Below are 12,866 nucleotides of genomic sequence, written 5' to 3'. Positions count from 1 at the left end.
TTCAGGAATACAGATAACCAAGTCACTTAGGAACCAAATAAATAGGAAGGGCGGAGAAGCTAAGACGATGGCAGCATGAAAAATGAGGCTAAATCGAAAGACAAATGATTGCCGGAAGGACTGGCTCAGCATACAGAGAAGTCAAAACAACCTCCGGTGAAATTAAAAGCTTGTGCGGTAGCGTTAACAGTGCAAAGGGAATTCCATTGTTAAATGCAGAGGAGAGAAGGGAAAGAGTACAGTGAAGGCCTCTGTGAGAGGGAGGACTTGTGTGACAACGTGACGGAAGAAGAAACGGGAGTCAACAGGGAAAAGATAGGGATCCGGTATTAGAATCAGAATGTTAAAAATCTTTGATAGACTTCAGATCAAAAAAGGCAGAAAGGGTAAATAACATTACACTGGAATCATTGCGGGAAGTAGCAACAATACAGCTATTCAAAATGGTGTATAGAATGTGTGACCCTGGCGATAACCCACCTGTCTTTCGGATAAATATCATCCACACAGTTCCGAAGATAGAAGAAGCCGACAAGTGAGAGAATTGTTGTACAATCATCTTAACAGCTCATGCATCCAAGCTTCTGAGAAGAATGACATACAGAAAATTGGAAAAGAAAATGGGAGATCTGTTGGATGACGATCAGTTTGACTTTAAAAAAGGTAAAGATACCAGACAGACAGTTCTGCCATTGTAGTTGGAAATGAAAGCAAGACTGAAAAAAATCAAAGACGCATACATAGGATTTGGCGGGGTGGAAAAAGCGTTCGACAATGGCAATTGAAGCAAGATGTTCGAAAATCTGAGAAAAAAATATGGGTAAGTTATAGGGAAAGACGGATAATAATACAATATGTGCAACAACCAGGAAAAAACAATAAGACCAGGAATGAAGTGCTCGGATTGAAAAGGTACAAGACAGGGATGTAGTCTCTTGTCCCAACTGTTCAATCTATACACCAAAGAAGCGATGGCGGGAATAAAAGAAAGGTTCAAGAGTGGGATTAAAAATCAAGGGGCAAGGGCATCAGTGATAAGATTCGGTGATGACATTGCTATCCTCAGTGAAATTTAAGAGTAATTATAGGATCTGTTGTCGAATGGCATGAACAGTTAGTGGACAGAGTAAGCCGAAGAAAGACGAAAGTAATGAGAAGTAGCAGAAATGAGAACAGCGAGGAAAATAACATCAGAATTGGGGATTACGAAGTTGATGAAGTTAAGGAGGTCTACAACCTAGGCATCAAAATAAACCATAATGAACGGAATGAGGAGGACAAAAAAAACGGACTAGCACTGGCAGAAAGGGCATTCCTGCCAAACATAGCCACCGCGCGGCTCAAAATGACCTTCAAGGTGAAGACAGCCACACCTTTTTATGTACAGACGAAGATCATGTGATTAGTAGTTGTTTTCTTACGAGGAAATAATGATTATACACGGAAGAGCCAAAGAAACTGGTACACCTGCCTGATATCGTGTAGGGCCCCCGCGAGCACGCTGGAAGGCCGCAACACGACGTTGCATGGACTCGACTAATGTCTGAAGTAGTGCTGGAGGGAATTAACACAATGAATCCTGCAGGGCTGTCCATAAATCCGTAAGAGTACGAGGGGGTGGAGATCTCTTCTGAACAGCACGATGCAAAGCATCCCATATATGGTCAATAATGTTCATGTCTGGGGAGTTTGGTGGCCAGCCGAAGTATTTAAACTCAGAACAGTGTTCCTTGAGCCACTCTGTAGCAATTGTGGGCGTGTGTGGTGTCGCATTGTCCTGCTGGAATTGCCCAGATCCGTCGGAATCACAATGCACATGAATCGATGCAGGTGATTAGACAGGATGCTTACGCAAGTGTCACCTGTCAGAGTCGTATCTAGACGTATCAGGCGTCCCATATCACTCCAACTACACACGCTCCACACCATTACAGAGCCTGCACCAGCTTGAACAGTCCTCTGCTGACACCCAGGGTCCATGGATTCATGAAGTTGTCGCATACCCGTACACGCCCATCCGCTCGATACAATTTGAAACGCGACTCTTCCCACCAGGCAACATATTTCCAGTCATCAACAGTCCAATGTCGCTGTTGACGGACCCAGGGGAGGCGTAAAGCTTTGCATCGTGTAGTCATCAAGGGTACACGAGTGGGCCTTCAGCTCCGGAAGCCCCTATCGATGATGTTTCATTGAATGGTTCGCACGCTGACTCTTGTTTATGGTCCAGCACTGAAATCTGCAGCAGTTTGCGGAAGAATTGCACTTCTGTCACGTTGAACGATTCTCTTCAGTCTTCGTTGGTCCCATTCCTGCAGGATCCTTTTCCGGGCGCAGCGATGTCGGAGATTAGATTTTTTACCGGATTCCTAATATTCACGATATACTCGATACCTCGCTACCTCGGAGGTTCTGTGTCCCATCGCCCGTGCGCCGACTATAACACCCCGTTCAAACTCATTTAAATCTTAATAACCCGCAATTGTAGCAGCAGTAATCGGTCTAACAACTGCGCCAGACGCTTGTCTTATATAGGCGTTGCCGACCGCAGCGCCGTATCCTGCCTGTTTACATATCTCTGTACCTGAATACGCATGCCTATACCGGTTTCTTTGGCGCTTCAGTGTGTGTGGGCCACTGAAAGTTTGACGTCGGTGATATCTGATGCGGACCGCTGACTTCATCTCCTGTGTCAACCTCTTGATCTCGGAGTAGTACTTGCACCCAACATCGCCAGTTATTTGTCGGACCGATTCCAAACTCAGTCTTCTCCTGCAGTTTTTTAAGCTCTACAGTTCATTCTAGCACTATTTCCTGATGTCTTATCATACTACCCCTTCTTCTAGTCAGTGTTTTTCTCTTATTCCTTTCTGCGTAACTTCTGCCGAGAACATCTTCATGTCTTACCTTATCAGTCCACCTAACTCCCAATATCCTTCTCTAACACCACTTCTCAAACGCTTACATTCACTTTTTTTCAGTATTCTCACAGTCAATTATTACTTCCATACAGTGTTTTACTCCGACCGTTCGTTCTCCGAAATACGTTTCTCAAAGTAAGGCCAGTGCTAGATACTAGTGCATTCCTTTCGACCAGTCTATTTTTATGTCTTCCTTGATTTGTCTTTCAAGCGTAATTTTGTTTCCGCAATAGCAGAATTCTTTCGTTTCTTTTACGTCGTGGTCCCCAGTTTCAATATTAAGTTTATATGGTCCTACGAAAAATCGCTAAGTGGGTCGAAGGCTTCTATCCAGTCACTCGTTGACCATGCTGGTGTGGCAGTAGAAGATAGCAGAACGAAATCCAAAGTTCTGAATTTCGCATTTAAGAAAGCGTTTACGCATAGGAATCGTACAAACATATGGTACTGACACTCTTATGGAAAACAGAGTAATTGGCATCTCTGGCGTATAGAAACAAATGAAAAAGTTGAAAGCGAATACGTCGTCGGATCCTGATGGAATTCCAGTTCAGTTTTACAAAGAGTAGTGTGCAGCATTGGCCCCTTACTTAACTTCCATTTATCGCGGATCTCTCGCCCGGCGCCAAGTCCCAAGCGACTGGGACAGGCGTAGGTGACACCTGTATACAAGGAGGATGAAAGAGTCGGCTTACAAAATTGACCGATATCTTCTGTTGTGTCTAGACAAGACAGCCTAGACACAATGAGAGGAACCCAAAAGGCACGCGCTTAAACTCACGCAGGCTGGCGTGAGGTCTGAAACAGGATACGTAAGGAATGCTATAAAGAAAAGTACGTTGCTTCTGGAATACTTAACTTTAATCCACATTCGTAGAACATCGCTCTTGATGATACATTAATATAATCTCAATATCACTTGAATACGGCGCCTTGCTAGGTCGTAGCAAATGTAGCTGAAGGCCATGCTAACTATCGTCTCGGCAAATGAGAGCGTAATTCTCAGTGAACCATGGCTAGCAACGTCGGCTGTACAACTGGGGCGAGTGCTAGTACGTCTCTCTAGACCTGCCGTGTGGTGGCGCTCGGTCTGCAATTACTGACAGTGGCGACACGCGGGTCCGTCGTATACTAGCGGACCGCGGCCGATTTAAAAGCTACCACCTAGCAAGTGTGGTGTCTGGCGGTGACACCACATCTTCAACATCGGTTTGCTCCAGAATCCTTGAACATATTCTCAGTTCGAATACAATAAATTTCCTTGAAAGGGAAAAGCTTCTGTCAACAAATCGACTTGGTTTTAGTGAGCATCGCTCGTGCGAAACTTAGCTTGCCCTTTTCTCACACGATATCCTCAGAATCATGAATGAAGGGCAACATGCGTATTCCATATTCCTAGATTTCATAAAGGTTATGACAAGGTGCTACACAGTCGACTGTTAACGAAAGCACAAGTATAGGTTCCAGGATACATGAGTGGCTAGAAGTCTTCGTAAGTAATAGAACCCAGTATGTTTTCCTCGATGCTTAGTGTTCATCAAATACAAGGGTATTGTCAGGAGTGCCTAAGGGAAGTGTGATAGGACCGCTATTATTTTCTATACACGTAAATTACCTTGCGGACACGGCAAGCAGCAGTCTGCGACTGTTTGGTAATGATGCTGCGTTGTACGTGAAGCTGTCGTCGTTGAGTGACAATAGGAGGTCACAAGATGACTTAGACAAAATTTATAGTTGATGTCATGAATGACAGCTAGATCTAAATGCAGAAAAATGTAAGTTATGGAAATGATGGGTAGGAAATACAAACCCGTAGTCATTAGTAGTGTGCTGCAAGACACATTCAAGTCATTTGAATATTTGGGCATAACGTTTCAAAGCAACATGGGATGGAATGAGCATATAAGGATTACAGTAGAGAAGACGAATGGTCGACTTCTGTTTATCGGGAGATTTTTTGGAAGTGTGGTTCACCTGTATAGGATACCGCATACAGAACACTGGTGCGACCCGTTGTGGAGTACTGTTAAAGTGTATGGGATTCGCACCGGGTCGGATTAAAGAAAGAGACTGAAGCAATTCAGTGGCGGGCTGCTAGATTTGTTACCGGCAGTTTCGAACAAGGTACACGTATTGTGGAGGTGCTTTGGGAACTCAAATGGGAATAACTGCATGGAAGGCGATGTTCTTTTCGAGCAGCACAGACATTTGAGGCTGACTGCAGAACGATTGCATTGCCGTACATTTCGCGTGAAGACCGCGAAGATAAGTTTAGAAGGATTAGGGCACGTAAGGAGGCATATGGGCAGTCGTTTTTCCCTCTATCTGCGAGCGGAACAAGCAAGGAAAAGACTAGTAGTGGTACAGGGTACCCTACGCCACGCACCATATGGTGGCTTGCGGAGTATGTAAGTAAATGTAGATGCAGGTGTAGCTGTAGATCGCCAATCTCATTTCAGTTACTGGTCATCACCTTTCTTTTATGTACTACCGATCCATATTCTGTGCTCATCATACTGTTCATTCCATTCAACTTTCTCACTTTCACTGAATATAGCAATGGCACTAGTGAATCCTTTCATGATAAATTTTAATCCCGCTCTTGAACCTTTCTTTTACATCCACCATTGCTTCTTTAACGCAAAGATTGAACAGTAGGGCAAAAAGACTGTATCCTTGTCTTACACCATTTTTAATCCGAGCATTTCTTTCTTGGTCTTCTTTCCTTATTGTTCGCAATGGGTTCCTACCTGTTTCTCAGACTAGCAAAGATGTTCGAGAGGTGGGTGAAGACAGCTTTCTCATCAGGTGCGCAATGTGGGTCAGAGAGGCTAATTTGATACGGAAAGCGAGGTGAAAGTGGTAGGTATTCATAATGGAAAACTTTGACCCCAGGCAGGAAAAGGTGGAGGACGGGATGAGACGAGAGACTGATGACTGAAAGAAGCCGCCTCTTTGTGACCCTATACAGATGGCGTCCACGGCAACGTCGCGCAGCGCGTTCGCGACGAACGCGGTCTCGTTCCTGCAGCAGTACGGCTTCAAGGGCTTGCAGCTGGACTGGCAGTACCCGGGGCAGCGCGGCGGCAGCGCCGCGGACCGGGAGAACTTCGTACTACTGTGCCAGGAGCTGCACCAGCGCCTCGCCGACGCGGGGCTCTCCTTCGGCATCGCAGTTGGCGCCCTCCACGGCATGACCGAAACTTCCTACGACGTGCCCTCCCTCATCCCGTGAGTGCTGATGTGGTTTTAAGTCCGAAGGCTGGCATGGGCAAGCCGCTTCAATTCTGCATGGCCACTGCAACCTAGATCCATATGAAGTTGATCACTACAGTCAAGCCGTCGCGCAGATACCACTGTCCGACCCCTGGGTCCCGGCCTCCACTCCTCGGACAACAGACTACAAACAGAATTAAATACACCTATCACAGCACACGACATAGAGCAAGCAGTTCACAAAAAAAAAAAAAAAAAAACGCAGCACTTCCCCTGGTCACGACCGCATTTACCTGTCTAGACCCAAAAAACGCCCTCTCGCCTTTCTTGTCACTCAGGCAACGCTTGACAACAGTATCCTCTCACGGGTTACTATTCAAAGCTGTATAAAAGCTCCAAACTCCTACATTCTCGAACTTCACTAACCCCCTACCGATACATCCTATTACCACACTGGGAGCCTCACCTCAGTGTTAGTAAGGTCCAACCACTCCCAATGTATCCATCAGCACTTGAACCAACACTACTTACTTCCTGTTAAGCATTATGGCTTCAGTCCCTACTTTTCCGCTGATGAGCAACTCCTGTACTTCACTCACCTTGTATCCCACCAGTTTAACACCTAAAAATCCACATTTTCGTCTCCCTCGACCGGGAGAGCGCATATGACAGTGTATCGCATTCCAATCTCCTTACCAAACTCCAGATGTATGCACTTCCAATTAACTCTGTCTGCCTTACATCACCCTTTCAATCCAATCGCCCATTCTTTGTCACTATTAACAGTACCCACTCCCATACCTTTCAGCCCACTGCAGATGTACTCCAGGGCTCCGTCACTTTCCCTCTCCTTTATCTCATCTACACTACTGATACACTCAAACCACCTTTATCAGTCCACTTCCTTAATTATACTGATAACACCACTTCCCTCCCTCTTCACCCTGAACTCTAAAAATCCCAACGATCCCTCCAAATCCACCTCAATCAGCTTACCTCCTGATGTAACCAATGGTTCCCAAGATCAATTCCTCCAAAACCCAGGCAATATTCATAGGACGAACGACCCACACCTTCCACCACCTTGACTTCTGCCTTACCATTTACAACCGTCCTAGGCAATTAACTAACACACTGAAATCCCTTAGATTAACACTCGATCCCAAACTAGCATAGAAACTCCATCTACGAACCATTCAACAGAAAGTCCACCGTAAACTAAAACTATGAAAACTACTAACTAGCTCAACTTGGTGTTTGCACTTCTTCACTATCTTCTGCACCTACAAAACCTTGATCCGACCCATCTTCTCCCACGCAAATGTTGCATGCATATCCGCTCCACCTAAGTTCTATTCGTCACTCCAAGTCCTTCATAGCCATACATTCCGCCTTGCTTTCCGCATCCTTTTATCTTCCCCCACGTGGATCCTCTACCGTCTCACCAAATTCTCACACTTCCTTGCCCACATCGACCACCTCCGCATATCCTGCACTATCCGCGAACTAGATTCCAATAACGTCAATGTTCCCCCTCCTACCACTAATCCTGGTATGCTGCCGCGCCTATACCAACACATTTCACGTCCATACACCTACACTCACTCCCTACCCTAACCCACCGCAACTTCAACCGACTACCCTCCCAGATAATTAAATCCTCCGCAATGTTTGAAGACCTCGATACTTTGATCGATTGGAGAAATTTTGCAGTAAAGTTTCAATAAATACCCGTAAATATAATATTGCATGTACATTCTAAGTGAGTTTTTTATTCATATAAGTCGCTGCTTTCACGCATATCTGTCGTAACGACATATTTTTAAAATGGTAATTCCACTTACAAATACGCAGGATCTTTATTGGGGTCATATGTATCCACACCATCCTATGGGGCTGCACCTCTCTTCCCTACCCCAGGACTATGCCTTTTTAATTTTAATTTCCCAAAAAAATGGGACGGTGGGAAGTAATGAATGTTCTTTGCACCATAACTTTCAGACTGAAGTCTCGAAAGCGCTAATACTCTAGAGCAGAAGCCCCTACGCCCTACCCAACCCAAAATCCTGGATTCGCCACTGCCTATAGTTACACCAGCCTTTCATATTTACCAAATTGACGAATTTTTGATATATCAAGATATACACTACTGGCCATTAAAATTGCTACACCACGAAGATGACGTGCTACAGACAAGAAATTTAACCGACACGAAGAAGATGCTGTGATATGCAAATGATTAGCTTTTCAGAGCATTCACACAAGGGTGGCGCCGGTGACGACACCTACAACGTGCTCACATGAGGAAAGTTTGCAACCGATTTCTCATACACAAACAGCAGTTGACCGGCGTTGCCTGGTGAAACGTTGTTGCGATGCCTCGTGTAAGGAGAAGAAATGCGTACCATCACGTTTCCGACTTTGATAAAGGTCGGATTGTAGCCTATCACGATTGCGGTTTATCGTATCGCGACATTGCTGCTCACGTTGGTCGAGATCCAATGACTGTTAGCAGAATATAGAATCGGTGGGTTCAGGAGGGTAATACGGAACGTCGTGCTGGATCCCAACAGCCTGGTATCACTAGCAGTCGAGATGACAGGCATCTTATCCGCATGGCTGTAACGGATCGTGCAGCCACGTCTCGACCCCTGAGTCAACAGATGGGGACGTTTGCAAGACAACAACCATCTGCACGAACAGTTCGACAACGTTTGCAGCAGCATGGACTATCCGCTCGGAGACCATGGCTGCGGTTACACTTGACGCTGCATCACAGACAGGAGCGCCTGTGATGGTGTACTCTACGACGAACCTGAGTGCACGAATGGCAAAACGTCATTTTTTCGGATGAATCCAGGTTCTGTTAACAGCATCATGATGGTCGCACCCGTGTTTGGCGGCATCGCGGTGAACTCACATTGGAAGCGTGTATTCTGCATCCCCATGCTGGCGTATCACCCGGCGTGATGGTATGGGGTGCCATTGGTTACACGTCTCGGTCACCTCTTGTTCGCATTGACGGCACTTTGAACAGTGGCCGTTACGTTTCAGATATGTTACGAACCGTGGCTCTCCCCTTCATTCGATCCCTGCGAAACCTACATTTCAGCAGTATAATGCACGACCACATGTTGCAGATACTGTACAGGCCTTTCTGGTTGCAGTAAGTGTTCGACTGCTGCCCTGGCCAGCACATTCTCCAGATCTCTCACCAATTGAAATCGTCTGGTCAATGGTGGCCGAGCAACTGGCTCGTCACAATACGCCAGTCACCACTCTTGATGAACTGTGGTATCGTGTTGAAGCTGCATGGGCAGCTGTACCTGTACAGCCCATCCAAGCTCTGTTCGACTCAATGCCCAGGCGTATCAAGGCCGTTATTACGGCCAGAGGTGGTAGTTCTGGGTACTGATTTCTCAGTATCTATGCACCCAAATGGCGTGAAAATGTAATCATATGTCAGTTCTAGTATAATATATTTGTCCAATGAATACCCGTTTATCATCTGCATTTCTTCTTGGTGTTGCAAATTTAATGGCCAGTAGTGTATTTAGGGACCGATCCCTTCTATTAAACATCTTCTGTCATAAATTTCTTTTCTCCCCAGTTCGATTCTACCATGTCACTACTTTTTTTGCCCGAACAACAAAACCCGTTGATTACTTTTAGTGTGTCATTTCGTGATCTAATTCCCGCGGCATCATCTGATTTACTTCGGCTAGATTCTGTTACCCTTGATTTACTTTTGGTGACTTTCATCTTATAACCTCTTTTCAAGACACTATCCATTCCGTTCAGTTTAACAACTAAGTCAGCCCGTTGTTGTTTCTGATAGAATTACTATGTCATCGGAAAACCTCAAAGTTCCTGCTTCTCCTCCGTGAACTTTAATCCCCTTCTAAACTTAAATTGTTTTCTCCAGGATGTGCTCAATGTACAGAACGTATAACATACAGGATAGGCTACAACATTATTCTACTGTTTTCTCAATAATTGTTTCCATTTCATATCCGACTCTTATAGCTGTAGTCTGATTTCTGTGTGGCTGTCACTCCCTGTAATTTATCTCTCCTACTTTCAGAATTTTAGTGAGTGTATTTCAATCAACATTGTCAAAAGCTTTAAATCTATAAATGCTCTTAACGTAGATAATATCTGCATAGCGACCAAATGTCAGAGCCTCAATTGCCCCACAGCGCACTCGCAGCGTAATAAGTCACGACCTTTCTACAGATGACTGGAAAAACTGAGAAGCCAACCTAGGGAAAAATCAGTTTGGCTTCTGGAGAAACGTAGGGACGAGCGAGGCAATAGCGGCGCTACAACTTACCTTAGAAGACAGACTGAAGAAAGGGAAACCTACGTAGTAAACAGAAAGGTTTAGGTGTTCGTTTTTCCCGCGCGCTGTTCGGGAGTGGAATGGTAGAAAGATGGTATGATTGTGGTTCGATGAACCCTCTGCCAAGCACTTAAATGTGAATTGCAGAGTAATCATGTCGATGTAGATGTAGATCACCTTCCTGTAGCAAGAACCGCTAAAGAACGGATCTAACAACGTTCTTTCTAAGTGTACTAATTTGTTTCCGAAAGTGTAGTGCAAAAAGCTGCTAACAAATGGCGATGCACGCTGCGCAGCTCATTCAGTATCAGCGTGCATAATTAAACTCGTCATCCGCAAGCGATCTTTGCAATCACATCAAAGTATTTTCGAAATGTCCGTCACTCGTAGTACGGAGGTGGTACAAACGAACAATGAAATTTGTCATTCAATCCTGTAGTGTCTCAACGGAAATGGATTCAGGTGCCACACAGATTGCCGATTCAAGCTCGTCCAGCATGTTGGGATGGTCCGACAGACAATGTCTTTCAATGTTCCCACAAAAAGAAGTCACTTGGAGTCAGATTTGGCAAATATGGAGGCTAATCCATCCCTATGCCAGTAAAATTGCGATAATCCATCGCAGTGACTCTATTCCCGAAGTATTCATCAAGAAACCGAAAGTCCTGTTCGGTTCAATGTGGTCTGGCATTAACCACTCGGTGCCTGGTAGAGCCTCTAACGCTAGCTGTGTGGCGACAAGTTGTTCCCAAATCGCAACGTAACGTTCACTAGTGATAGTTTCTCGCATGAAGAAAGGGCCAATAAAGCCTCTGCTGAATACGACAACCCAAATAGTAACTTTGGGAAACAGTGGTTTCGCTACTGACGAATAGGGATTTTCGGAACCCCATAATCGACAGTTTTGTTCATTTATGGCTCCATTTAGGCGAATGTGTGCTTCATCTGTGAACCAGATGCAGCCAATATTCGTTATCAACCTTTGTGAAAATCTGGTTCGCAAAGTCAAAAGTCAGCCCACTATCGCACAGTTCGTATTTTTTTCTTTTTTTTTTTTCATCCTTCGGACGGATTTACTTGAATTTTGCTGAGTAATTCCAGAAACCGTGGTGCCATTTTCAGGGACAACTACAGTTTGCCTGGGGCCAGCGTTCCCCATTAGATCATTAGCCACGTTGCCTGTCCGCTGGAATTTAGCGAAGAGCTTTCGAACGGTTTTTGCACCGGGTCCTTTCGAAATATTAAACTGTTTGAAAACTGTGCTTTGTTCCTATAAGATTGTGTTCCAACCTGTGGTATCCCAATACCAGAAAAATACGGAATACATGAGTTCACCCTCTTCCTTCGGTACAGTAACCTTCACGTTTCAACGATGGAACTGCTCGGTCTGCTTCTGCTGCAGTGACAGAGACAGATGATCTCCGTTGGCCTGTGGAGTTCGGAGTGGACAGCTACGCCTCCAGACTGACGAGTGTGGTGGTGTTTTCCGGCTTCTTGTTTTGTCCTGACAGTTTGCTCTGTTGTTGTTGTCCTGGTGCGCTTGTGACTTAGTCGTCACGCAGTAGGGGAGACCATCTCGTGGTGTTGGGGTGCTGGCCCCTTTGTCCCAGGGAGCAGGTATGTCTGTTTGTTGACTGCGCGGCCTTCTCGTGGAAGAGCTGGGCAGCCTGCCGAAACCTGTCGTCGATTCTAGGTATTTCTGAAACCCTTAATAGGTCGGCTGTTGGGGGATCTCATGGTAGATGTAGTGCTAACCGTATAGCCCGGTTCTGGAGACGTTTCACTCGTCCAATACGACTGCTCGGTCTGAACTGCAGCCCACTATGATAGGCTTTAAGTATTACGATTACAGTGCCACCGGTTAACAGCTTCTCGAGCTACTTCGAACTTCTGTGTAGCTTTCGTTTAAAATTCTTACACCTTTCACAATAATCATACTGTTTATTGCACTCAGATATCGATCTTAGTTTTCGAGATATTTAATTTTGATAATCGTGAGCTCCTTCGTTTGACACCCTGCCTATTACATTTTTATTTCATGATATGGATGAGGATGCAACTAAGACAACCAGCATATTCTAGTTTGACATGGTACGCAGCCATACCAGGGGGTTGCTAAATTTATGGTTATGCTTCAGCATTACAAACAGTGGAGGGAGTCGTGAAGCAACAGGAGAAGCGAGGTCCGCTCAGCACGTAAGACCCTGCTGAGGGCGCGCGGTTAACGGCCTTCTGTGTATAAAAAGGAACGATCCTGGATTTCAGTACCCATCTTCGGCATGTTAGTAGTTTTACTCTATTCTCAGCTTCATTATGCATCACAAGTAGCTGTGGAAAGAAAGTTAGATTTTGATCGAATGTTAGTTCCACGTATTTTGGTATTTTAG

At 45.2% G+C, this 12,866-nt stretch overlaps 1 protein-coding gene across 1 annotated transcript in view; it reads left to right on the top strand.

Annotated features, from left to right (window-relative positions):
- LOC126162060 (chitotriosidase-1-like) overlaps nucleotides 1–12,866 on the top strand; it is a 79,094-nt gene that overhangs the window by 23,990 nt on the left and 42,238 nt on the right. The window contains exon 3 of the mRNA XM_049918317.1: nucleotides 5,893–6,152. Coding sequence (XP_049774274.1) covers nucleotides 5,893–6,152 — 260 coding nt within the window. The remainder of the gene's footprint in view (nucleotides 1–5,892; nucleotides 6,153–12,866) is intronic.

The sequence above is a fragment of the Schistocerca cancellata genome, chromosome 1, assembly GCF_023864275.1.
Source record: "Schistocerca cancellata isolate TAMUIC-IGC-003103 chromosome 1, iqSchCanc2.1, whole genome shotgun sequence".
Classification (NCBI taxonomy): domain Eukaryota; kingdom Metazoa; phylum Arthropoda; class Insecta; order Orthoptera; family Acrididae; genus Schistocerca; species Schistocerca cancellata.
The sequence above is the reverse complement of the archived record's forward strand: the minus strand, read 5'-3'. Positions and strand labels throughout refer to the sequence as shown.